Here is a 26,624-nt window from a genome sequence, read left to right as displayed (position 1 = left end):
TCAGGTTGGGCTTTTAAGGTCTAACGGTAATTTTTGAGGCAGGTTTTCCAATGTTCTGCTCAACATACTTCATCTACTTAAGTTAGATCAGGGGAATGGTAGCATAGTGATCAATCCAGAGGCATGCATTTCGATGCCACTAAGGCAGCTGGAGAATTTAAATTCAGTCGATAACATTTTTAAAAACCTGGAATAAAAAGCTAGTGTCAGTGAAAGTGACCACACAACAACCAGATTGCCAAAAAAAAAAGCATCTGATTCATTTTAGGGAAGAAAATCTTCCATCCTTGTCTAGCCTGGCATACTTATGACTCCAGATTCACAACAATGTGTTTGAGTCATAACTGCCTTCTAAAATGGCCTAGCAAGCCACTCAGTTAAGAGCCAAGTAGGGATGGGCAATAAAAGTTGGCCTTGCTAGCAGTGCCTAAATCCAATGAATAATATTTTTTAAAATGCCTGCCATGTTTGCCGACATAAGTAATTACGATGTAATTCATTCAAGGGCAGTTTTGGAATGTTTCTGAGAAACATCTCTACATGAGTGCAAGTCTATCCCCCCGCCACTCCGGGGCCCCCCCTGTAGGGCTCATTGATCAGCAATCAATACAGTTGATTTATTTCCCCTTACTTAACTCAGTGGCATTGCTCCCAACTGTTAGTCCCCTACTACTGCTCCACCTGAAAGGCAAACCTTTGTTTTATGGGATTTGGAACCTCAGCAGGTGAGGCATCTGTCCAGTGAGCACAGTAAAGCTGCAGTCAGTCATTTTAAAAGCCTCTGTTTCCTATTTGCATGCAATATCATTTTGGAATTTTGCATGCATTGTGGGTTTCAATAGTGTGTCAGTGAGTCAGAATCACTGGTTTCTGCTCACAGATGGTGAAAAGAGCAGTGCCGTTAATATTTTCAATGTGCTGTGCTCATCAAAAGATGCTGCTCAATGATGGGGGCTGTGTGCTTAACTAAAATACATGGGATTCAGCCAATGTGTGCAATTCCTGTTGGAATCATCCCACTTGCTGACTGTAAAGGGACGTTATTTTAATGCAGCATTATATTCCTCATAACTACGACCTTGACTCGAAACTAACCATCAGCAAGAATTTGTGCAGTGCCTGTGAAATACAGCATCATGCTCCAGCTTCTTACCTTCACAATGTTGCTGATAATTTCTTCTGGAAATGTAACCCACCTGATGCTTGTTGCTATGCAGACCATTGTCACGTGGCATTAAACTGTGCAATCCTCACTGAGAGCACCCCTCGGAGTCATTTTTAGTCCATTAAACTAAATCACCCCTACATTGTACTCTTCAACAACCTTTCCAAACCAGGTTATCCATCTTTCTTCATGTATGTTACCACATAGAAAAGTGTCGACAAGGACATCAGGTAAATATTGCGAAGCTCCTCTCTTCGGTACAGAGCTTCTCTGATGGAGAGTTTGGGTAGCAGATTTAACATAGATCAAGTGTTATTGCCCAGGCTCCTGTATAGCAGTGCAATTGCAAAATTTTTCTTTCTTGTTCACAAGGTGAGAGAGATCCTGGCAAGGCCAAGATTGTTGCTCAGCCCTAGACGCCCTAAGAAAGTGACGGTGGACCTTTTCACTGAACCTCTACAATCCTTGCAGTAATGGGGCTCTCACAATGGTGTTGGGCAGGGAATTCCACAGTTTACAGAGATATGTGCCTAAATCAGCATAGCACATGACAAGGAGGTAATGGTGTGCCCACAACATTTCTAGTCATGTCTTTCTAGGTTATAGGCACTGCAGGGCTGGGCTATGCAGCTGAGCTACTGGATTGTCACAACCCACCTGGTTCACAAATGCAGTCCCTACCTGGTCTGGACTACATGTGACTCCAGATCCACAATGTGGTTGACTCTTAAATGGCCTATTGAGCCACTCAGTTTATCAAACTGCTACAGGAAAGTTAAATAAGGACCCACCCTTCCATGCCAACCCTGCAAATTCATCCTCACTAACAGCTAAGAACTTGTACCAAAGTTAGGAGAGCTATCTCACAGACTAGTCAAGGATCAGACTGACATAGTCGTACTCAACTAATCATACCTTTCAGCCGATGTCGCAGACTGCTCCATCACCATCCTTGGATATGTCCTGTCAGTACCATCACCATCCATTCCACCCTCCATCTGAGGTCCCCAGGATTACAGGTGCCAGACTTCAACCAATTCTATTCACCTGTGTGATGTTGAGAAATTACTGAAGGTGCTAGACACAGCAAAGATTATGGACCCTGACAACATCTCAGCTGTAGCACTAAAGACTTGTGCTCCAGAGTTAACCCATCCCTAAACTAAGCTATTCCAGCATAGCTACAACAATGGCATCTACCCAGCGATATAGAAAATTGCCTAGTCTTGTGCTATCCACAAAAATCAGGACAAATTCAGTCCAGCCAGTTATTGCTCCATCACTCTACTCTGTCATCAGCAAAATAATGGAAGGTGTTGTTGATACCGCTATTAAGCAACACTTAACTCAGCAATAACCTGCTAGCTGATGGTCAGTTTGGGTTCCATCAGAAGCATTCGGCTTCTGACTTTATTAGAGCCTTGGTCCAAACAAGAACAAATGAGCTGAACTGCAAAGGTGAGGTGAGAGTGACTGCCCTTAACATCAAGGTAGTATTTGACTGAGTACAACATCAAGGAGTCCTTGTAATATTGAAGTCAGTGGTAATCGGCAGCGGGGGGGCAAGCTCTCCACTGGTTGGAGGCATACCTAGCACAAAGGAGCATGGCTGTGATTGTCGGAGACCAATCATCTCAACTTCAGGACATTGCTGCAGGAGTTCTTCAGGGTAGTGTCCTAGGCCCAACCATTTTCAGCTGCTTCATCAAATACCTTCCCTCTATCAAAAGGTCTGAAGTGAGGATGCTCATTGATGATTGGACAGTGTTCAGTTCCATTCGCAACTCCTTAGATACTGAAGCAGTACATGCCAGTATGCAGCAAGACCTGGGCAATATTCAGGCTTGGAATGATATGTGGCAAGTAACATTCAGCATCATACATGTGACAGGCAATGACCATCTCTGACAAGAGAGAATCTCCCCTTGACATTCAATGGCATTATCATTGCTGAATCCCCACTATCAACATCCTGGGGGTTACTATTGACCAGAAATTTAACCGCACCAGCCGTATAAATACTGTGGCTACAAGAGCAGGTCAGAGGCTAGGAATCCTGTGGTGAGTTACTCACCTCCTGACTCCCCAATTGTGGTGACGCCCACCATCTACAAGGTACAAGTCAGGAGTGTGATGGAATACTCTCCACTTGCCTGGACGAGTGCAGCTGCAACAACATTCAAGAAGCTTGACAGCATCACAAAGCACCCCATGTGAATGTGTGTTATTTATGAAGACCTGTTCAGAGGGCACACCACCACCTTCTCAAGGGCAATTAGGGATGGGCAATAAACGCTGGCCTAGCCAGCGATGCCCACATCCCGTGGAAAAATAAAAACAAATGTGATTGTAAATATTGTTTTCAAAAAACAGTGTTTTTGGAGTGGTGAAATCAATTTATCTGCACCTAGTCATCAGAGCCCACTTTCATACCTTCCTCAGTCAAGACATCATTGCACCAAGAGATTTCAGCACAATGTAATTAGAGCCCACTTTAATATCTCAATGAGGCTTCCCACATCAAAGGCTCTTTGCGATCAGTATCCAATATACTATCTTCCCTTTTCCATGCTATGCCAACTTTTGTCTTTAAATGTCTAGCTACTCCATGACCGCTACCTCCAACTTGTGTTATTGATCTGCCTACCTTCTCTCCTGCCACTGCCTCAGCTCGGGCATTACTCCTGTGGAATCAAGCCCATGGCTTCCCTCTGTGTTACCCATGCATCCCGCATCCCACTTCCCTTTCCCTCTAACCCAAATCCTAAGCAATCCCCTTCTTGTTTCAGCCTCCTGTTCTCTCACCCCATTCCCACTTATCTCCTTGAATCGTGTAATCGAATCACAGAATGGTTATGGCACAGAAGGAGGCTCTCCACTTGAACAACTCGCATAGGCCCATTACCCACCTTTACCCTGTAGCCCTAAAAATCTTGTCTCTTCAGGTGCTTATCTAATTCTATTTTGAAAGCCACGATTGCATCTGCCTCCACTACCCCACCAGGCAATGAATTACATATCCTAATCACACATTACGTAAAAAACATTTTTCCTCATGTTGCCATCACTTTTGCCATTTCATCTTAAATCAACGTCCTTGCTTCTCCACCCTTGCACCAGTGGGGACAGTTTCTTCCTATCTACTTTGAACACTTTGATCAAATCTCTTCTTAATCTTCAGTTCACAAATGAGAACAACCCCTGTCGCCAGATCCGGCTGGACCAAATAAAACACTATTTGGTCCTGATCTTGCCTGCTAAATCTGCTCCGATCAGATCATCCTGGAATGCAAAGATAATTCCAGGCTTCCTTTCTCCACTGCAGACCATCTTAAATATCCTTCCTCTGTCCTGTCCACCTCCCCTCCAACAATAAATGCGAGGAGCTAATGGATGACTTTGTCACTAAGATCAAGACAATCTGATTGGCTGCCTCTGCCCCATCCTTCCCTTCCAATATGGGATCCAACGTGGACAAACTTGCATTAATGCTCCCCTCTGCCCAAGCCCTGAACTCACCTTTATTTTCTCTCCTATCTCTCTTTGTGCGCACTCTGAGCTTATCTTATCCATGAGACTCACTCACTGTTGCCTCGATCCTATTCCCACTAAATTGCTGATCACCCAACTTCCCCTCCTGGTATCCATGTTAGCCGAGAATGTAAACTGTTCTGTCTTCAGGTGTTGTCCCTCTTCTTTAAATCTGCTGTGAGCAGCCATCTTCTCAAAAAAAACAACTCATGACCACTTGCAAACAACCCTTTCAAACTATCATCCCATCTCCGACCTTCCTTTCTTCTCCAAAGTCCTTGAGCATGTTGTCACCTTCAAATCTGTTTCCACCATCCCTGGAACTCCATCTTTGATTCCGTCCAGTCAGATTTCTGCTGCTCTCACATCCTGAAAAGGTTCTGATCAAAGTCACAAATGACATCCTTTGCGACTGTGACAAACCTCCTCCTCAACCTGTCTTCAGCCTTTGACGTGGTTGACGACTCATCCTCCTCCGAAACCTTACCGCTGCCATCCAGCTCGGTGGGACTGCTCTCACCTGATCCCACTCTTATCAGTCTAATTGTAGCCAGAAAGCCACTTGCAATTGCTTCTCTTCCTGCTCCTGTACCATTACCTCTGGTGCCTCCCAAGGATTATTTTCTTGTTTGTTCATGGGATGAGGGCATCCCTGGCTACCTATCCTTGGCCCCCCACCTATTTTGCATCTACGTGCTGCACCTGAAAGAACAATGTTGGTTTTCGCAGGTAAACTAATGAAACTAAGCAATACCTCACTACCAGCCCTCTCAACTCTCCCACTGTGCTAAATTACAAGGCTTCTTGTCTGATATCCTGTACCAGGTGAGCAGAAATTAAATGTTCGGGAGACTGAAGCCAATGTTTTTGGCCCCTGCTGCACACTCTATTCCCTAGCTACTGACTCCATCCCTCTCCCTGGTAACAGCCTGAGATTAAGCTAGTTTGTTTGTAACCTTGCTGTTACATTTGATATCCATTCCATCACCAAGACCTCCTTTTTCCACCCCTTACATTGCCTGCCTTCACTCATCTGCTTAAACCCTCATTCATGCCATTATTACCTCTAGACTTTACTATTCCAACACATTTCTGGCTGGTCACCTGCATTCTGCTGTCTGTAAACTCTGCTGCTCGTGTCTTAACTCGTTGCAAGTCCTGTCCCTCTCTCCCCTGTGCTCACTGACCTACATTGGCTCCTGGTCAAGCAATATCTTGATTTTAAAATTCTCAACCTTGTTTTCAAATCCCTCCTTGCCTATGCCCTCCCTTTCTCTGTAATATCCCTCCAGCCCCAGACCCACCAAGACATCTGACCACCTCAAATTCAGTCCACTTGTGCATCCCCAATTTTAATAGCTCCAGCATTGGTAGCCTTGCCTTCAGTTGCCTGGGCCCCCAGCTCTGGAACACCGTTCCCGACACTTCTCAGCCCTTCTACCTTGCTTTTGTCCTTTAAGACATTCCTTAAAACCTATCTCTGACCAAGCTTTTGGTCATCTGACCTAATATCCCTTCCTGTGACTTGGTCTCATATTTTGTTTTATAATGCTTCTGTAAAGCGCCTTGGGACAATTTATTGCGTTAAAGGTGCTATATAAAGATAGTTGCATGTTGAAGTCTCTAATCCCCGGAACCATTCTCATAAATCTTTTCTGTACCCTCTCCAATACCTTCACATCATTCCGAAAGTGTGGTGCCCAGAATTGGACGCAATACACCAGTTGAGGCTGAACCAGTGTTATATAAAAGTTCATCATAACTAACTTGCTTTTGTATTCTATACCTTTATTTATAAAACCTGGGATCCCATATGCCTTTATAACCATTTATTCAGCTTGCCCTGCCACCTTCAAAGATTTATGACATATACCTCCAGGTCTCTCTGTTCCTACATCCTCTTTAGAATTTGTGCCCTTTATTTTATCTTGTGCCTCCTCATCCTCCCTACCAAAATGTACCACTTTACACTACTTGATTAAATTTCATCTGCCATGTGTCTGCCCTTTCTACCAGCCTGTCTATTCGTCTTGAAGTTTATCACTAAGTTTTGTGTCATCTGCAAATTTTGGAATTGTGCCATGTGCACCGAAGTCTAGGTATTTAATATATGTTAGGAAAAGCGGGGCTCTAGAACTGACCCCTGGGGAACCCCACTGTATACCTTCCTTCAGTCCCAAAAACAACAATTCGCCAGTACTCTATTTCCTGTCACTCCGCCAACTTCATATCCATCCTAATATACTTCCTTTTATTCCATTGGCTTCTACTTTGCTAGCAAATCTATTATGTGGCACTTAACTTTTGGATATACACCACATCAACAACATTATTCTCACCAACCATCATTGTGACCTCATCAAAAAACTCAACCAAGTTAGTTGAGCACAATTTGCATTTAATAAATTCATGAAGGTTTTCCAGAATTAATCCACATTTGTCCAAGTGACTTAACTTTGTCCTGGATTATTGTCTCTAAAAGTTTTCCCACCACAGAGGTTAAACTGCCAGGCCTGTAGTTCATTATGCTCTTTTGTGAACGATGGTGTAACATTTGTGATTATCCATTCGTATCATAATTTTCCAATCCTCTACCTCTATCCCTGTATCTAAGGAGGGTTGGAAGATTATCGCCAGTGCCTCCATAATTTCCACCTTTAGTCCCTCAGTACCTTTAGATGCATCCCATTTGGTCCTGGTGACATATCACCTCTAACTACCGGCAGCCTTTTTAATATCTCTTTATCAATTTTTAGCCCATCCAGTATCTCAACTACCTCCTCTTTTACTATGACTTTGGCAGCATCTCCCTTGGTTAAGGCAGGTGCAAAATACTAATTTAGTACTCAGCCATGCTCTCTGCCGCCATGCACATATGCCCCCTTTGACCCCTAATTGGCTCCACTGCTCCTCTTACTACCCTTGTAATATTTATATGCTTAATTGCTTTACTGACCTGTGATTCTGTTTTTAAATACTCATTCACATTTATCCCTAGATCCCTTTGCTCCCCCATTCAATTTCTTATTTTCTAAGGTGTATGTGATGTCTCTGTTTTTCTTACCAAAATGCATCATCTCACATTTTTCTGTGTTAAAGTTCATTTGTCACTGAACTGCCTAGTCTGCAGGTTTTCTGGCATCTTTATCTATTATGTTGCATTCTTCCTCAGTGTTAGCTGTAACCCTCAGTCTGGTATCATCTGAAAATGTTGATAGTTACTTATTGCTAAATCTAAATCATTAATTTAAATTATGATTGACAGTGGTTCCTGATCTGCGTAACCACCCTTTACTCCTATTCCCTGCTTTCTATTTTTAGCCAATTTGCTCCTTCAGCTCCTTGTTCTTAGCTTCACATGCCCCAATCTTTGGCATGATCCTACTGTGTAGTACCTTATCAAAGGCCTTTTGAAAATCTATATATATGTCATCAACTGCATTAACCTAATTTACATTTTTCATTATCTATTCAAATAATTTTATCAGGTTATTTAAGCCGTTCAGAATCTGTGCGGATATGTTTTTGTCATATTTTCTGTCTCTGGATGACTTTCTGTCATTTCTTTTACTAGGGAGAACGAGGAGACCCAAGATAAAATAAAGGGCACAAGTTCTAAAGATGTAGGAACAGAGAGACTAGATTTCAGTATCTTTCCTATCATTGATATTTAGTTGACTGGTCTATAGTTCCCAGGTTTTGTTCATTTCCCTTTTAGGTATATAGGAACAACATTAGCTGTCCACCAAAATTTTTGTATATATAAACTAGCGCCTTTGCTATCTCCTCCTTAGTTTCCTTGAGTCTATATGGGTGTGTACCATAGATATGGAGTTTTATTCTGTTTTAGTTTTGCGAGGTTGACAATTACTTTTTCCCTTACTATTCTAACTGTATTAATATTCTTTCTAAGCATAAGTGTTTATTTTCCTACCTCCATTCAAAATTGAGGTGTAGTTATTCAATAATTCTGCCATTTCTCTGTCATTAACTGAGTTTATTTTGTTCCTCCATTAGTGGCCCTATCTGTACTTTAATTTTCCATTTTTTAAAATGTAAGAACACTTCATTGTTTCTTTTTATATTCCTTCATAATTTGATTGTCTAATTTCTCTTTGCCGTCCTGATGTTTTCTTTTTATTTTCTCAAGTTCTTAGTGTTCCCTTTTGTCTTTGTTTTCTTAAGTATCTAAGTACATCTGATAGGCCTTTTTAGATTCAGTGTTCCCTTTAGTTTGTTATTCGTGCACAGTGCCTCATAATTAGCTGCTTGTTATTGGCTTTTAGCAGAACATTTCTCTAACTCTATTGATTATGATTTTAAAGGTTTCCCTCTGGGTTTCCTGTCTCTTTGTTTTTCATATTTTCTCCAAGTTTACCTTCTTTAGTTCCACCTTCCTTTCTTCATAATTTGCTGTTTTCCAATCTATTATCTTACGCCTTGCTCTCCTTATGTCACTCTTGATTCTAATCTTGACCGTAAAAATATAAGAAATAGGAGCAGGAGTAAAGTATACAGCCCCTCAAACCTGCTCCACCATTTCATGAGATAGTAGCTGAACCTCAACATCAACTCCATTTCCTCATCCTGGACCCATATCCCTTGATTCCCTTAATGCACAAAAATCTATTGATCTCAGCCTTGAGCATCTACAGTCTTCTGGGGTAGAAAATTCCAAAGATTCACAATTCTCTGAGTGAAGAACTTTCTCCTCATATCAGTTCTAAATGGCTGACCTTTTATCCTGAGACAATAACCTTTAATTCTAGACTCTCCAGCCAGGGGAAATAGTCTTCAAACACTTAGCCAGTCAAGCCCTCTAAGAGTCTTATAGGTTTAATGTGATCGTGTCTCATACTTATGAGCTCCAGTGAATATAGGCCTTTGTTGGACAAATCTGTTAATGGGTCAAATAACAGAAGATCAGTGGGAGCTGTTCAAAATTGAATTTAATGTGACACAAACTATTTTATGTCTACAAGGAGCAAGAGTTCTACATGCCAAAAAAAGGCAGGCATGGATAACTAAAGAGATGAGAGATAATGTAAAACTAAAAGAAAATACAAATATTCAAAAATAGCACAGATCCTGGCGAATGGGTAAGTTACAAAGAACAGCAGAAAGTGATAAAACAATAAGAGTCACAAAAAGGGAGTATATAAAGAAACTTGCAAGGGATATTAAAATTATCACAAAAGCTTTTTAGAATTATTTCAGGAAAAGGAGGAATTCAGGAGTAATGTGGCCCCATTGAAAGCTGATAAAGATGACATTGTGACTGAAAATAAGGAAATGGACATGCTGAATAATTACTTGGCTTCACTATTTACAGTAGAGTAAGAGGTCCGCATGTCGGACATCCTAAGGAAACTATTATTGAATGAGAGCCAGGGACTCTTGAAAATTAATGTAAGCAAATTAACAATAATGAAAGTAATGGCACTAAAGAGTGAAAAGTCGTAAGGGCCAGATGGTTTCCATCCCAGGGTTTTAAAGGAAGTAGGTGAAAACAAGGCAAATGCCCTAACTATAAACTTCCAAACTTCTTCTCAATTACTTTAGATTGAAAAATTGCACATATCACTCCACTATTTAAGAAAGACGAGAGAGGGAACCAGGGAATAAAACATCTATCAGCCTAACATCTGTTGTCAGGAAATTAGTAGAGCCTATAATTAAGGATGGGGTGACTGAGCACCTTAAAAAATTTTCAGCTGATCAGAGAGCGCCAGCATGGATTTGTAAAGGATAGGTCATTCCTGATAAACCTGATTTGAATTTTTTGAAGAAGTGATGAAAGTAGTGGATAGGATAATTTCTATGGATATTATTTATATGGATTTCCAGAGGTCCCCCATAAGAGACTATTAGCTAAAATTGAAGTTTTTGGAATTGAAGGCAAATTATTGACATGGTTTGGAAATTGACTGAGTGGGAGGAAGGAGACAGAGAAAAGTGATGATGGGCATGTACTCTTATTGGTAGCATGTGACAAGCGGTGTCTTGCAAGGATCTGTGTTGGGGCATCAACTATTCACTGTATTTATTAACAACTGAGATGATGGAATAGAGAACCATATATCCTAAATGCTGACAACACAATGTGGACAGTCTTGCAAGCAGTGTTGATGGAAGCATAAAATTACATGGAGATATTGGTAGATTAAGTGAATGGGTAAAACTGTGGCAGATGGATTTCAGTGCAGGCAAATGTGAGGTCATCCGCAAAAGGAAACAACAGGGTGCTTTCCAAATGGTCTAAAGCTAGAAACAGTGGAGGTGCAGTGGAACTTGGAGGTCCAGACCCATAAATCATTAAAATAGCATGAACAAGTACAGTGCCTGACCAGAGGACACAGTTTACAATGTCATTGCCTTTCTGCTGTTAGAATGCTTGTTGGATATCCAGTCGTCAATGGTTGCAGCTAAGTATTGGGAAGACCGAAGCTATTGTCTTTGGCCCTTGCCATTGATTCCATCCTCTCCCAGTCACTGTCTCAGGTTGAACCAGAGCGTTGGTAACTTCGTTCTCTTCAACTCTGAGCTGAGTTTCTGACTTGTATCCTCTCAGTACAAAAACCACTGCCACTAACATTGTTCACCTCTTCCCTGTTTCAGATTATCTGTTGCTGAAACTCATCCATGTCTTGCAGAAGGAGCAGACTCTTGGCCCCATCCCATGGTCCACCTTTAAATAGAATAATGTTTGTCTGGAGGGGGGAATGATATGGGAAACTCAGGAAACCACTGTCCATCAGGCTGCATCCATCTGGTCAGTGATTTCTCCTTTGAGGGGCTTGACGCATAGACCATTGTCATTGATCTTGACTCCTCTAATGCTTGTAATCTCAGTAAATTTCTATTAACTATCTACATTGCTTTTCTCCCTCTCAGAACCTTGTCCTTCTACTCTCCTGCAGCAACACATGGCAGACCTGCTTCGCTCTGATTCTGAAATGGCAGCAAGTTTTCTGAATAGTGTGCTCAACCAGCTGAACTGGGCCTTCTCAGAGTTCATTGGTATGATCCAGGAGGTAAGGACCTGGGGCAACTCCACAGTAAATTCCAATCCTCTTGCCCATTCTGCCAACATTTCAGAGCAAAGAAGCACAAAATGTTCTGCAAAGCCTTATAACCTTGCAAACAACAAGCTGCTCTGGATATGAGAGAATGGTGCCTTACCTAATATGTCATGCTGCTCCTCATTTGTTTAACCTTTTTGAACCTTCATGGTTGTTACAGCATAAGATTTATTTCTTTCAGTTTCTTTGCAAGATGTTTCTTTCTGGAGAAAACAGTACTAATCAAAATTGCTTCTCTTTCCCCTTCACCATCACTGCCCAACCTCCACCAAATAACTGTTCTTATTTAAATAAAATTGCTTGTCTTCTGTGATGTGGGAATCGGCAAATACTGATGTTTGCCAAATGTGCTGTGAGAATCAACAGAGTCTGGCGTTTACCGAATGTGATTTGGGAATCAACAGGCCCCGGCATTTACCGGATGTAATTTTGATGTGGTAAATGATCCTTACTGAAGCCAATGGAATGTGTATTTCAAGGTTATTAGAAATACAATATTGATGAAGGCTTGGGAACCAGTCACTCCTGTGAATATTTGCTGGGCCGCCTTGCTAAATCACATCATCTGTTTCTTATTTACAGATCTGCTTTTAGTAAACAATCACCTTCTTCACTCTAATTCCATCCTGTGCATTCAGACTGAGCATAAATAAAATATGAGATGGGAAAATCTCATAAGTGAAGACATCTTCTATTGTTCCTTCTAAAAGTACACATTACTCAGCACATATATATCTATAACATTGAATTACCCAGCCTCAAGTGCTGCATGCTTTTAAGTAGGTTTCTGGTATGATTCTGAGATCTATGACGTTCACTCTGATCAATTGCTTTTTTTTCCCCCTCACCATTCTCTAATTGGTTAAATACACCATTTGCTTTGGCACTGAGCAGTACAAGAAAATCTGAGCCTTAATCACTGGCCTGTGCCGAACGAGCCAATTGGGTGACATTAGGGGTGCAACAATTCAGTTTGGCGCCCCAGCCTTGAGGGTAGGGTTTTGGGAGGATGAAACACAGTCTCTATCTCTGCTCCTATTCACGATCTAGCAGTCTCTCCACATGTAGACTCAGGATCGAGCTTAGCTGTTACGTTTTTGATGATAGAAATGTACCGAACACTCCATGATCAAGTTCTTGCACAAAGAATGAATGGGATTTCCTCTGCTAATAGTAATTGGAGTATAAGGAGAAAATTGGAGCAGAGCGCTTTACTTAACCAATGTCCACACTTCCTGTGCGATGCACAGGCTGTACATCTCTCTGCATAATTTAGTTTGGCTTACGCTCAACCATGCAGCTTATTGCTCAGTCCAGGTATCTTCCTCGGGCAGCCGACTGCCAGTCCAGGTTTCTTCCTAGAGTGGCCTACTGCTCGGTCCAGGTATCTTCCTAGAGTGGCCTACTGCTTGGTCCAGGTATCTTCCTCGAGTGGCCTACTGCTCGGTCCAGGCATCTTCCTAGAGTGGCCTACTGCTTGGTCCAGGTATCTTCCTAGAGTGGCCTACTGCTTGGTCCAGGTATCTTCCTAGAGTGGCCTACTGCTCGGTCCAGGTATCTTCCTAGAGTGGCCTACTGCTCGGTCCAGTTATCTTCCTAGAGAGGCCTACTGCTCGGTCCAGGTATCTTCCTAGAGAGGCCTACTGCTCGGTCCAGGTATCTTCCTAGAGTGGCCTACTGCTCGGTCCAGGTATCTTCCTAGAGTGGCCTACTGCTCGGTCTAGGTATCTTCCTAGAGTGGCCTACTGCTCGGTCCAAGTTTCTTCCTCGAGCAACCTACTGCTCAGTCCAGGTATCTTCCTTGAGCGGCCTACTGCTCAGTCCAGGTTTCTTCCTCGAGCAACCTACTGCTCAGTCCAGGTTTCTTCCATGAGCGACCTACTGCTCAGTCCAGGTATCTTCCTCAAATGGCCTACTGCTCAGTCCATGCGTTTCCTTTATGCAGCCCACTGTGAAGTGTATTAACCCACTGTTTATCATTTTATTTATTCCATACAGTTCCCCTATGCAATACACTGGCCTGTGCAGCCCACTGCTCAGTCCAGGTTTCTTCCTCAACTGGCCTACTGCTCAGACCATGCGTTTCCTTTGTGCAGCCCACTGTGGAGTATATTAACCCTCTGCTTATCATGTTATTTATTCCATACAATTCCCCTATGCAATACACTAGCCTGTACAGCTCAACAACAGAAAGGGCACCTTGCCTTTATATGGCATCTTTAACAAAGAAAATGTCCCACGATGCTTTACAGAAGAGGAAAGTGGTTGAGCAATGATGGGAGACATGACCTAAAGTATACTTCTGACAGGTGGAGCATGCAGGAAAATAGGAACAGGAGAAAGCCATTTATCCCCTCAAGCCTGGTCCACCATTCAATCAGGTCATGGCTGATCTAACTCCATATGCCTACCTTTGCCCCCTATCACTGAATACCATTTGATTAACGAAAATCTATCAATCATTATTTCAGATTTCAAATTAACATGTAATCGAGCATCAATTGTCATTTGCAGAAGAGAGTTCTACCACTCTATACATAGAAATGTTTTCCAATTTCACTCCTGAAAGATCTGGCACTAATTCTTAGACAATGCACCAAAGCCCTAGACTCTCCAACCAGCAGAAATAGTTTCTCTCTTTCTACCATATCTGAAGGAGCAAGTTCTAAAGAGTAGGCCCACTGTTGCTGAAGGCTTTGCCATTTATGGTGGAGTGGAGCGAGAGCCAGGGTGCATTCCATTTGTTGGAGACAAGAGAGTCAGCACAGATTGGTGTGGATGCGGGCGACGGGCAAGTAATATGTTGTATGAGGAAGGATGAGGAGTTTTGGACTAGCTAGGATTTATTAGATGGTGTGTCATAGAAGACTGGTGAGGACAGCGTTAGAGAAGTCATACCAAAATCATATAATGGGAGGTTCCACCTGAAGAGGATGGAATCAGGCAAGGAAATGGTGTTTTTGCTAGGAGCTTTGTATAATGCAGTTCTCAGCCCTTCCAACTCTCCATGTTGCATTCATTAAAACCCTATACCCACTCCTCTGGATTTTGGCAGTAGCTTTTGAAAGTCCTCACAAATAACAGAAAATGTGTAGAAATATTTTTTGATTGTTATTAGCTCTCAAACTTTAAAAGTAGCAGAGAAGGAAGTGAAAAGATATTGAATCCCCTGATAGTAAACACTCACAGGGAGTCAAGCTGTCTTCATGTTGGGCCCTGGGGGAAGCACAGTATGCCAAATAGTTGGAGTTTAGGACTCCAGTTTAAGTCTTGAGGCAGTCGGACATAAATCCAAACATTGGCCCTTGTCACATGATTTGTTTGATTATAGCCCTGTAGGTCTGTGTGTGATCTAACTTGTTCTGATAACTGTAGATGTGAGTGATGTTAGAGTCAGTGCGCAGTGATGTATCTCACCAGAGCACTGTCTTTCAGTGTCAGGAATGATTTTTTTTTAAAAAGTGCACTCCAGTCGATTGAACGTTTTTCTTTTAGTTTTTTTTCCATGATTCAGCTTCTGTGTTTCTAATGGTTGATTAGCATTAGTGTCAGCTCATTAACCCTTTGCAAAACAACAATGCCTTCCTCACAGGTGTCCTGACAACATCTGTCTCTAAACACATTTAAGCTCGGAGCAATTTTGACTGCTCTGAGTCAAGGGCTGAGTATGTAAGTGCTTAGTGAAAACATGGAGCACAGGCACAGTGGTTGTCCAGTGTATAAAGAAACAGATGGGATTCAACTTGGCCCACCATCAATATGGCTCTGGTGCAGACTGAATTTGATGGAACAATTAGTTCAGGAGTGCAGACAGATTGATGCACGCATTCGGGTATTCATACACATCATATTGTTGACAGCCCCTCTAGATTTCATATAGGATGGTTCCTGATCCAGATGAATGATGGGATCAGGCAGAGCAGCCTTTGGCATGTCATGGTTTTCAACAGACTTGGCTTGGTGCACTGGGCATTAGAAATTAGTAACGAAAACAAAAAATGCTGGAAAAACTCAGCAGGCCTGACAGCATCTGTGGAGAGACAGAGATAATGTTTCGAGTCCGTATGACTCTTCTTCAGATCTAAAGAGAGGTAGAGATGTGGTGAAATATATACTGATTAAGGGGGGTGGAACCGGTGAAGTTGGATAGAAGGCCACCGATAGGTGGAGGCAAAGGAGAGATGGCAAAAGATGTCATAAACAAAAGGTCAAAGAGTTGTTAATGGTGGTGGTACTGGCTAAATGAGGTGCTAATTGTGACATTAAGCAAACAAAATGTGATAGTGGCCGGACCAGGGTAAGCACTCTGGAAAGTGACAGATGGCCATAGTGGGGGTGGGGTGAGGGGGCAGGTTCCACCTATCGCTGGCCTTCGATCCAGCTTGACCGGTTCCACCCCCCTTAATCGGTATATATTTCATCACATCTCTACCTCCCTTTAGGTCTGAAAAGAGTCATACAGACTCGAAACGTTAACTTTGTCTCGCTCTCCACAGATGCTGCCAGACCTCCTGAGTTTTTCCAGCATTTTTTGTTTTTTCAGATTTCCAGCATTCGCAGTATTTGGCCTTTACATTAGAAATTTAGTAATTACGTTACCAAATGATTACCTGTGAACTGAGCAGTTATAATACAGATCAAGAGTATATAGTCCATTGGTGACATAAGCATCAATTCAATTTACAGATGTGTGATGTGCCATTGATTTTTTTTTCATTCCTGCAAATGTTCTGACCATCCATGTTTCCAAACATTACTTTAACCATTAAATAGAATGGAAAACAAATATCCCAATGTCTCCCAGTTTACGAAGGTGGCCTGAAAATCCATCCTTTTATTGCTCAGGTTGGCTCTAGGGAGCAACTTTAATTTGTTCCTAGCAAGAGCCTTACAACCTCCTCAACTTAAATGTTTCTCTTGTAAGATCACAGGCCAACCTGGTTATAGTGCTGCAGTTAGGTTGACAGCCAACAGTGAATTGTATCAAGTTGTGCGGTTCAGTGATTAGTCTTTGGTCATAACAGTTCCACCACATAACAGGAACCGCTTGCAAGTTTGAACTTTTTCCAGCACCAGTTTTGATGTGAACATCTCAACAACAGTTTCCAGCAACAGTGTACTTTGTTTGTGAAGGTTGAAGAAATGAGGGAGGAAGTGCAAATAATGATTGCAGGCCGAATCTTCCTCTGTATATGGAGTTCAGTGTCTACAATTGAGCTGTGTCGTGCCCTGCCCTAATCCTTCCCCTGACAACATTCTATTGTTACTCAAATATTTCAGGGCTCTTGCCAGCTCCTTGAGCCACTGCTGCCTTTATTGGGCTAAGAACCAACGGCCTGTCTTCCTTGAAGGCTGTGCGATACCGGATTAGAGAGGGTGAAAATGTTCTCAATTGGATAGTGCCCTATGGAATGGCATCAATTCCTGTTCACCAGTGTTGCATCTTTGCACCTTCCTCTGTTATTTACAGGATACCACAACACCTATTTCTACTTCTGCACCACGTCTGTCAACCCCTCCACTATCCTAAGTGCTGTCTGACCACTTGTCCAGCATGAAGCCCTGAATTGGCCTCAACTTCTGCCAGATAAGCATTAGAAAGATTGAAAACATAACCTTTGGCTGCCGTCACAAACTTTATTCCTTTTCGTTGAATTCATCCATCCTCCTCTTGTCCCAAGCTGAACCAAACTGGTCACATCCTTGCTGTCCTACTTGACCCTGATATGTGCAACTGACATCATATCCTTTCTAATAACAAAAAATCTACTTGCACCTCCATAACCTCACCTACCTCTGCTTCAGCCCATCACAAAAAATTGGTATGCAGGTACAGCAAATGATTCGGAAGGCAAATGGAATGTTGATGTTTATTACAAGGAGAATGGAATATAGAAGTAAGGATGTTTTGCTGTAGTTCTACAGGGCATTGGTTGAGACCACATCTGGAGTACTGTGTACAGTTTTGGTCTCCTTCCTTAAGAAAGGATATAATTGCATTAGAAGCAGTACAGAGAAGATTCACTCGACTGATTCCTGGGATGAAGAGGTTATCTTATGGGGAAAAGTTGGACAGGTTGGGTCTGTGTCCATTGGGGTTTAAAAGATTGAGTGGTGATCTTATTGAAGCATGTAAGATCCTGAGGGGATTTGGTAGGGTGGATGCAAAGAGCATAGAGGGTAGACAGGAAAGTAGAGTTGAAGCCACAATCAGATCAGCCATGATTTTATCAAATGGCAGAGCAGGCTTGAGGGGCTGAATGGTCTACTTATCCTAATTTGTATGTTTGTATGTGCCAATGGGAAGGGCTGAGTGGGACAGAGGTTGACGAGGTTCATCCCCACCGTCACGTGACTAAGGAGAATGGGAAGAGGAAGTTGAGGATACTGCTCATATGGAGGTTGTGACCAGTGTCTTCTTGGGCCCTTCAGAAGACACAAAGGGCAGAGGGAAGCTGTAGGATTATTCAAGGAAGTCAGTTTTCGACAGCAGAAGAGTGAAAACAAATCCAGGAGTGTTGAAAGCTTGGGGTTGACATTTGGGTCAGCAGAGTACTCTGGAAGGGAGAAGTGAAAGGAGGCATAATGACAGGTCCAGGAGGGGTAAAGAGAAAAGAAGAAAAAGGCAGGTGAAATAGAAGAGATCCAAGGCAGCGGCCTCATTTTGATCCTTGTGGAGATGTCAGTTTTCTCCTTGCCCTAGTAGATTCAGCAGAATGAGCAGTCAGATCCTCGTTTCAGTATTGAAGTGGGGTTCTCTTTGTTAGTTCACACTTCCCCCTTTTTGCCCTTGTAGATCCAACAGGCAGCCGAACGACCAGAGCGGAACTTTGTCGACAGTCGCCAGCTGAAAGTTTGCGCCACTTGCTTTGACCTTTCTGTGAGCTTGCTGAGGGTATTGGAGATGACCATCACTCTTGTCCCTGAGATCTTCCTTAACTGGTCCAGACCATCTGCAGAACTGCTACTGAGACGCCTTGCACAGGTAAACCACAAACTTCATGCCCTAAAGGCACATTCACCGTTGCAAATCAAATTGCTTTTTTCCTTTGAGAATGCTTGTGCTTGTTTGCATTCGAGTATTTAATTGTCACTTAAAACACAACAATTGCTGCATGATGAGCTTCTGGCTGAAGCTTTCTAATTTCACAAGCTATATTCTGAATTCTATTAAAGAGACTTTCCTGGAATTGACATAGCACTGTTTAACCTGGAGTATGATTGTAAATAGACTAAGTGTTGTACCTTTATAAGCGACAGTCAATTCTGTCTGTTGATTATTTCTCACCACCACTTAGCTGACTGCTGGGGTTTGATCTCTTGGGGCGCTGCTGGCAGCCTCCTTTCGCTGGAGTTTTCATTTCCTGCTCACACCAGTCAGTCCATGATTTCTGCAAGATTCAGATGGGTCTTGGGGGGCACGGCTATGAAAGTGAGACACAGGAGTTAATTCTTTTTTATTCTTTCACAGGATGTGGGTGTTGCTGGTTAGGTCAGCATTTATTGTCCATTCCTAATTGCCTTGAGAAGGGACTAAACACTCAAAAGTATTTAATCCTATTGCTCAGGTTCTTTGATATAGGTGTCAGCCTTGGTTTAGTAGTAGCACATTCACCTCTGAGTCAGGTCATGGGTTTAAACCCCACTAATCTAGGCTGACACTTCAGTGCAGTACTGAGGGACTGCTGCACTGTAGAAAGTTCCATCTTTTGGATGAGTTGTTAAATTGAAGGCCTCCCCCCCCCCCCCCACCCCAGGAAACTGAACTGGACTAACCATATAAATACTGTAGCGACAAGATCATGTCAAAGGCTAGGAATCCTGCAGTACATAACTCACCTCCTGACTCCCCAAAGCCTGTCCACCATCTACTAGGCACAAGTCGGGAGTGTGATGAAATACTCCCCACTTGCCTGGATGAGTGCAGCTCCCACGACACTCAAGAAGCTTGACAACACCCAGGACAAAGCAGCCCGCTTGGTTGGCACTATATCCACAAACATACATTCCCTCCAGCACTGACGCATAGTAGCAGCAGTGTGTACCATTTACAAGATGCACTGCAGGAATTCACCAAGGCTCCTTAGACAGCACCTTCCAAACCTACGACCACTATCATCCAGGAGGACAAGGGCAGCAGATAGATGGGAACACCACCACCTGGAAGTTCCCCCCCCAAGCCACTCACGATCCTGACGTGGAAATATATCGCTGTTCCTTCACTGTCACTGGGTCAAAATCCTGGAACTCCCTAACAAAACTGTGGGTGTATCTACACCACATGGACTGCAGTGGTCCAAGAAGGCAGCTCACTACCACCTTCTCAAGGGCAACTAGGGATGGGCAATAAATGCTGGCCTATCCAGTGAAACCCACATCCCATTAATTAATAAGAGAAAACTGCTTGATAAAGAACAACTGGTTTGCCATTGTGGTTTTTGCTGTGATACAGTAGCCCAAGGGATTGTGATGTGCTGTATCAGACCAATTTATCCCAAAGGGGACACACTGATGTTTCAGGCTGTGTGGCATGTTGCGATGTTTAGACAGACTCTGGAGGATTTGTTCCCACCGGTGAGACTACGATAGTAGAATAGTGTTTAAGCAAACGTGATGAGCTTTGCAATTCATTAGCTATTTAATTTCAGACACACTTGTAGTGTTTAGGAAATGAGGGCGAAATGTAACAGTATTAGAATTGGGAGCTTCATACTGAGACAGAGTATTGTAGCTCCTATTCTCAGACTTCCCCAGGATCTGAGAATTGTGGAGCTCTATAGCTCCCAAAGGTTTTCCTTCCACTTGCAATCTTCAGGCTTTGAAATCCTATTATCTAATCAGAGATTGACCTCATCTCTTTTATTCTCTTTAATCTTAATAGCTAATCAGTAAAAATAAGTGTTACCACTGGGTTTACTTAGTGTATTGATCCTGGTGTACCACAGTTGAAATCACACATCGACACGATGCTTTAATTTTGCTGCAGTAAGCTTTTGTAAGATGTTCTTAATTTATCACTTCAGATGACACCCATGAATCCCAGCAACAGACCTGTACCTACCAATTCACTTACAATTGTACTTTCAAAATTCCAACTGTCTGTTCTCTGGCCCTTTTGTTTTTGCAGCTACTGATTTGCTCAAATGCACCCACACCTCCATCTTTGTTCGAAAATATAATGAACTAATGGGCTAGACTTGAAAGCATATGACAGATAACTGGTTTAGTCATTCACTGCCAGACCAGGTTGAACCACTTGAAACAGTATTGGATCCTGCTCTCCTCTGCTTAAACTGCTTACCATTTCAGGATCATCCTCATTTTCTCTACTGCAAACCATCTCTTTAACCCCCTCTCCCTCTCCATCCTTGCCTCCAACAATAAGTGAGAGGAGCTCATGGATCGAAACAAACCAGTCAGCTGCCTTTGCCACATTCCTCCCTATTCTGAGCCCACCTGACCAAACTTTCTCTAAAGCTCCCCCTATCCTGGCCCTGAACTTGCATCTTTCCCTAATTTCTCTATCTCCCCTCATGTCCTCTCTGGGATTAACTTTTTCATAAGGCCCACCTCCTGTTCCCTCAATCCTATTCCCTCTAAACTGCTGACCACCAAGTTTCCCCTTCTGATTCCATGTTAACCGATATTGTTAACAGTTCTCTCTCTTCAAATGTTGTCCTTCTCTCTTTTAAATCTGTCATCAGCTCCCCTCTCAAAAAAAGCCAACCCTAACCTCACCATCCATGTAAACTACCATTTCCATTTCCAACCTCCCTTTCCTTGGCAATGTCCTTGAACGTGTTGTCGACTCCCATATCTGCTCCCGTCTTTGCCGGAATTCCATGTTTGAATCCCTCCAATCAGGTTTCCACCCTCTCACAGTACTGAAACAGTTCTTACAAAGTCACAAATGACATCTCACGTGACTGTGACAAAGGTAAACTTTTCTTCCTTGTCCTTTGACACGGTTGACCACACCATCCTCCTCCAACACCTTTCCACTGTCGTCCAGCTGAGTGGGACTGCTTTCAAATGGTTCCATTCTTATCTATCTAATAGTAGCCATAGAATCACCTGCTATGCCTTCTCTTCCTGCTCATGCACTGTTACCTCTGGTGTTCCCCAAAGATCTATCCTTGGTCCCCTCTTATTTCTCATCTCCATGCTGCCCCTTGGTTACATCATTCGAAAGTAGTGTTAGTTTTCACATGTACACTGATGGCATCCCCACCTCACCACAACCTCTCTCGTCTTCTGTTGTCAGGGACTACAGGCTCTCTTCACCAAAGTAAATCAGTGAACCAGCTGGGTTTTTACAGAAGACCAGCAGGCTCTTATTTATTTTTTGAATTTAGTTTTACAATTTTTGGTTTATGGTGGGATTTGAACTCTCAACATTGGGTCACTATACCCTTCACAGTTTGAGAGGACATACCTTGAACATGAACATTTCACAGTCACCATTGCACTGACTGAAATGCCAGACAACGTAAGAGTCTTCAGTCAGTGTCCTTGCACTGAAATCTGTCAGCCATTTGATTCCATTTTATTGGTATATCAGTGTACAGATGAAAATAATTTCAGATGATATAGAGTACTGATACAAAACGGTGATTTAATCACAGGATTTGAATGACTCCCATAAACCAATGAAACGTCATACTTGTTTATGATCTAGTCTACAGATGTTAATTGAATTCTGGATTAATTACTCCCCACTCTCTGCAGTTCATTATATTTTATTGTCTTGTCCCTTTGCCTCTGCACCCTTTGTTTCAATTATTGAATTTGTGTGGAGTGTTCAAGTTCACTGCTGATGTGACTTATAATGTGTGATGTTGCTGAATCATGCCATCTGCAGATGCACATTTAAAAATACAAAATATATAATTCTCCTATTGAATTTTTAAAAAATATATTTGGCATATAGGGCAACATTGGCAAGATCCTAGTTGCCCTGTGGGCATGAGGAGTTAACCTTGTTATGTGGAACTGCGGGCTCTTTGGGACACGCTGTTGCTCTGCAACACATGACCTGCCCTACTGCAGAAGGCAGATTGAACTCATGAGTAAGACAGCAAGAGAGGAAACAATCCTGCTGAGAAAACCATTGCAATCCAGTCAGGAAAGCATATGTGAGCAGGATCACAAAATCCAGAAATTCAGTTTTATTCTCGGGCAACCTGACACTTACACACTATCTTGCTGCAGCCAGAGTGGTGTTTTAAATTGCCAATTTTCTGTTTGTCCTCCGCATTAGAAGGTGTTGATTCTTGCTGGGGTGCAACTGCGCATGGCCAATCAGAAGTTCAGTACTTTGGTCAACTGGCTGTTCTTCAGTTAGAACCTCGGCAGAAAGCATTGGCAGCAGTTCAACCCTGTGCATGAACACAGTGAGCTTGATCTTGTCCCTGACAATTCCCACAGAAACTCATTTCCCAGCTTGAGTCACTGAACAGTGCTTACCAACAAATATTTGCTTAGTTCAGGGCTAGTAAATAGTACTTGCATTGCTACCTGGGCTTAGGTCAGCTAACTTAGCACTTTTATGTGGATTGAACCTGGTTTGTATGGCCTTATCAACTATCCCCTCGGGGTTATTATTTGTGGATTTATAATAATTTTATACAAAAAAGAAACAACTTTTATTTATACAGCGCCATTCACAACCTCAGGACATACCAAAGAGTTTTACAGCCAATAATGTACTTTTGCAGTGTAGTTGCTGTCGTAAAATAAGAAATACGACAGCCAATTTACACACAGCAAAGTCCCACAAACAGCCATGTAACAAATGATCACATACTCCATTTTAGCTCTGAAGAAGGGCCATACAGACTCGAAACGTCAACTCTGTTTCTCTCTTCACAGATGCTGTCAGACCTGATGAGTTTTTCCAGCATTTTCTGTTTTTGCTCCATTTTAGTGATGTTGGCTGAGGGATAGATTTTGGCAAAGACACCAGGGAGAATTCTGCTCTTCTTCAAATAGTCCCATGGGACAATTTAAATTTGCCATAGAGAGCAGACAGTCTCAGTTTAATGTCTTTTCTGCAGGACGAAACCTCTGACAATGTAGCCCTCTGCGGGTACTGCACTTGGCGTGTTAGCCTAGAATAAGTGCTCAAGTCTCTGGAGGAGCACTTGCATCCACAAACCACTTCCATAGGATTCATCATCGTAGAAGCCACCAACCAAGTAATTCAGTTCACTCCCTGTGGCATTAAGAAGCAGCTATGTGCACTGGACACTGAGAAGGAAACATTGTGACTATTGTGCTGACGACTTGCACACCACAGCTAGTTACTCCCTTAGCTAAGCTCTTCCAGTGCAGCTATGACTGTGGCATCTACTTGATAATGTGAAAAATTGCCCAGGTATGTCTTTTCCACAGTGGTTTATCCACCTCCTTCTAATTATCAGCAAACTGATGGAAGGAGTCATCAATAGTGCCAGTAAGCAAACATCTACTCATTTATAATACAAAAAGAAAAATACTGCAGAAGCTGGAAAGCTGAAATAAAAATAGAAAATTCTGGAAATACTCGGTCAGGCAGCATCTGTGGAGAGAAAAACAGTTAACATTTGAGATCTGTGACTCATTAAAGACCTTCTCACTGATGCTCGCTTGGTCAAGCTTAATCCAGGCACCGATGTATGAGCTGAATGTCAGAGAGGTGAAAGTCGCTGCCCTTTATGCCAAGGTGGCATTAAACTGAGTATGATGCTAAATGACCTTCAAAATACCTTTGATAAGGCGTTAGTAATATACTCATGATTAATATTTCCTGTAAGCTATGCATGCTTGTGGCCATATAGCAGCCCAGAATGTATCATACACACCACTTGCAAGTTATCCCTTTAAGATACCATTTAAAAAAATTTGAAGATACTGCGCATTCAAACGAGCAGGCCACAGACAACCAAAAAAATTTAAAGGGCACATTGCTCATGACTAAGTTCAAAGAATGTGGAGTCAGGGGACAGATAGCAGAATGGATATCAAACTGGCTACAGAAGAAAGAGTAGGGGTTAAATGTTATTCAAATTATCAAAAGTTAGAAAGCGATGTTCCATGGGATTGGTGCTGGGACCACTTCAAAGTTGACATAAATGATTTGGACTCCAGAATTGGAAGTACAATGTCAAAATTTCTGAATGACACCAAATTCAGGGGACAGAATACTGCAGCAAAATACAAGACATTAATAAACTTGCAGAATTGACATGTAATTGCCAAATTAATTTCAATATAGTCAAGTTTAAATTTCAAACAATGCTTGGCAGTTAACTGTTGGTCACCATGAACTGGTGCATTCTCCATGGCAACGCCTCTAACAGTCAGAATTCACTTGCCAACCAATCAGCGCTCTCTTCTCATACAGTTTAAATTGTTGCTCCCTTTACATTTGGCATTCTTGTCGATTGTCCTGATGAATGCAAGACGGAAAGCTTTGACAAAAAATGTCTTTCTTTTCAGCAATTTCAATGTCCATAAGTGTAAGGTGGTCATCTTCAGTTGCTTTATCAATTGCCTTCCATCCCCATATATATTGTTGATTCTGCCCCATTCATAACTTCTGATAATGATGCAACCCATCAGTATACATTTTGGTGGTAAGTGACGGCTAACGCTAATGGCATTTAAGTGCCAGGAAAATGCCCATATCCCAACAGGAGAAAGCCCAGTCATCTCTCCCTCACCTTCAATATTACTGTTATTGACATCTTGAAAGTTGACAGTATCAGCTGTATTGACACAGCGACTAATAGGAGCAGGTAAAAGGCCCAGAGGAAATCCAGAGGTGGCACAGCTACACAACGAAAATATCATCCATCCATGCGATCTCACATTGTACTCTTCAGTCATGAGAAGACCCATGGAAGATGATGAAGTCAGTCACAGCTTGGGCATACTTAAATAATAATAAGTCTACCACCAGATAAGCACTTCTTCAACCTCTAGCCTTGAGCTTTCTTGATGATGGAGACTCTTTTGAAGGATCTAGAGGTGAGCTTAGATGGTCCTCAAAGCATGCTGAACCAAATTCCAGTGCTTGCCTCCATATAGGTCGGTCAGCTGCAGTGTTTCCCCAAGATCTGCAATACAGATGTTTGTAAGGTTTTTTTTGGGGTGGTGCCCTTGTATAGTTTGTACCGACTATCTTGATATTGTTTTCCCTGAGACAGTTCCCTATAGAAGATCTGTTTGGACATTCTGTAATCATCTTTGTGGGAGACATGATCTGCACATCTAAAGTTGAATTTTCTGGAGGGTGGTCTCCATGCTGTTGAGTGCAGCATGAAGAAGGACCTCATTGTTTGTGATTTTGTCTTGTCATCAAATTCTAATGATGGAATCTCAGGTGTCTTTGGTGGAAATGTTCTAGAGCAATGCTTCCCAAACCTTTTTTTCTGGTGTGACCCCAGGGTGAAAATTTGAGGGTTACAAGAATTGTTGAGGGCAGGAAGGAAAGAGTTGAGCATGCCCCATGGTCCTCATCAACTCCTGCTACAACACCCATCACCCTTGAGGGTTGGTGAAAGGGCAAGGTTTCTCCAAGAAGAAATGAACGCCTACCGATTCACATGCATTTTGCAGCAACAGTAATTGGGTCTCAGGCCATGCCCACCAAAACATACGATTTAAAGGCAGGTCTCAGAAAGCAGTCCGAACTACAGTGCAGCCATTGCCGCCTCGGAGCTTGCAAACCCAAAATCCGTGTGTAAAGGTTGAATCTGATTGCGCTTTTTGTGATGGCCATTTGGAAATGTTTTGCAATGTTCTTTCAGATATTTTATGAATAAAGTATATTTTTTAAAAAAAACTAAAATCTCATGTGGGAA

General features: G+C 42.4%; 1 protein-coding gene across 1 annotated transcript in view; it reads left to right on the top strand.

Moving 5' to 3' along the window:
* The window catches only part of rnf123 (ring finger protein 123), a 440,342-nt gene that overhangs the window by 236,853 nt on the left and 176,865 nt on the right, over nt 1-26,624 (top strand). The window contains exons 32-33 of the mRNA XM_078543856.1: nt 11,591-11,730; nt 18,575-18,763. Of these exons, the coding sequence (XP_078399982.1) occupies nt 11,591-11,730; nt 18,575-18,763 (329 nt within the window). The remainder of the gene's footprint in view (nt 1-11,590; nt 11,731-18,574; nt 18,764-26,624) is intronic.

This window comes from Cetorhinus maximus, chromosome 6, assembly GCF_964194155.1.
Source record: "Cetorhinus maximus chromosome 6, sCetMax3.hap1.1, whole genome shotgun sequence".
NCBI classification, from domain to species: Eukaryota; Metazoa; Chordata; class Chondrichthyes; order Lamniformes; family Cetorhinidae; genus Cetorhinus; species Cetorhinus maximus.
This window is presented reverse-complemented; position numbering and strand designations above follow the sequence as displayed.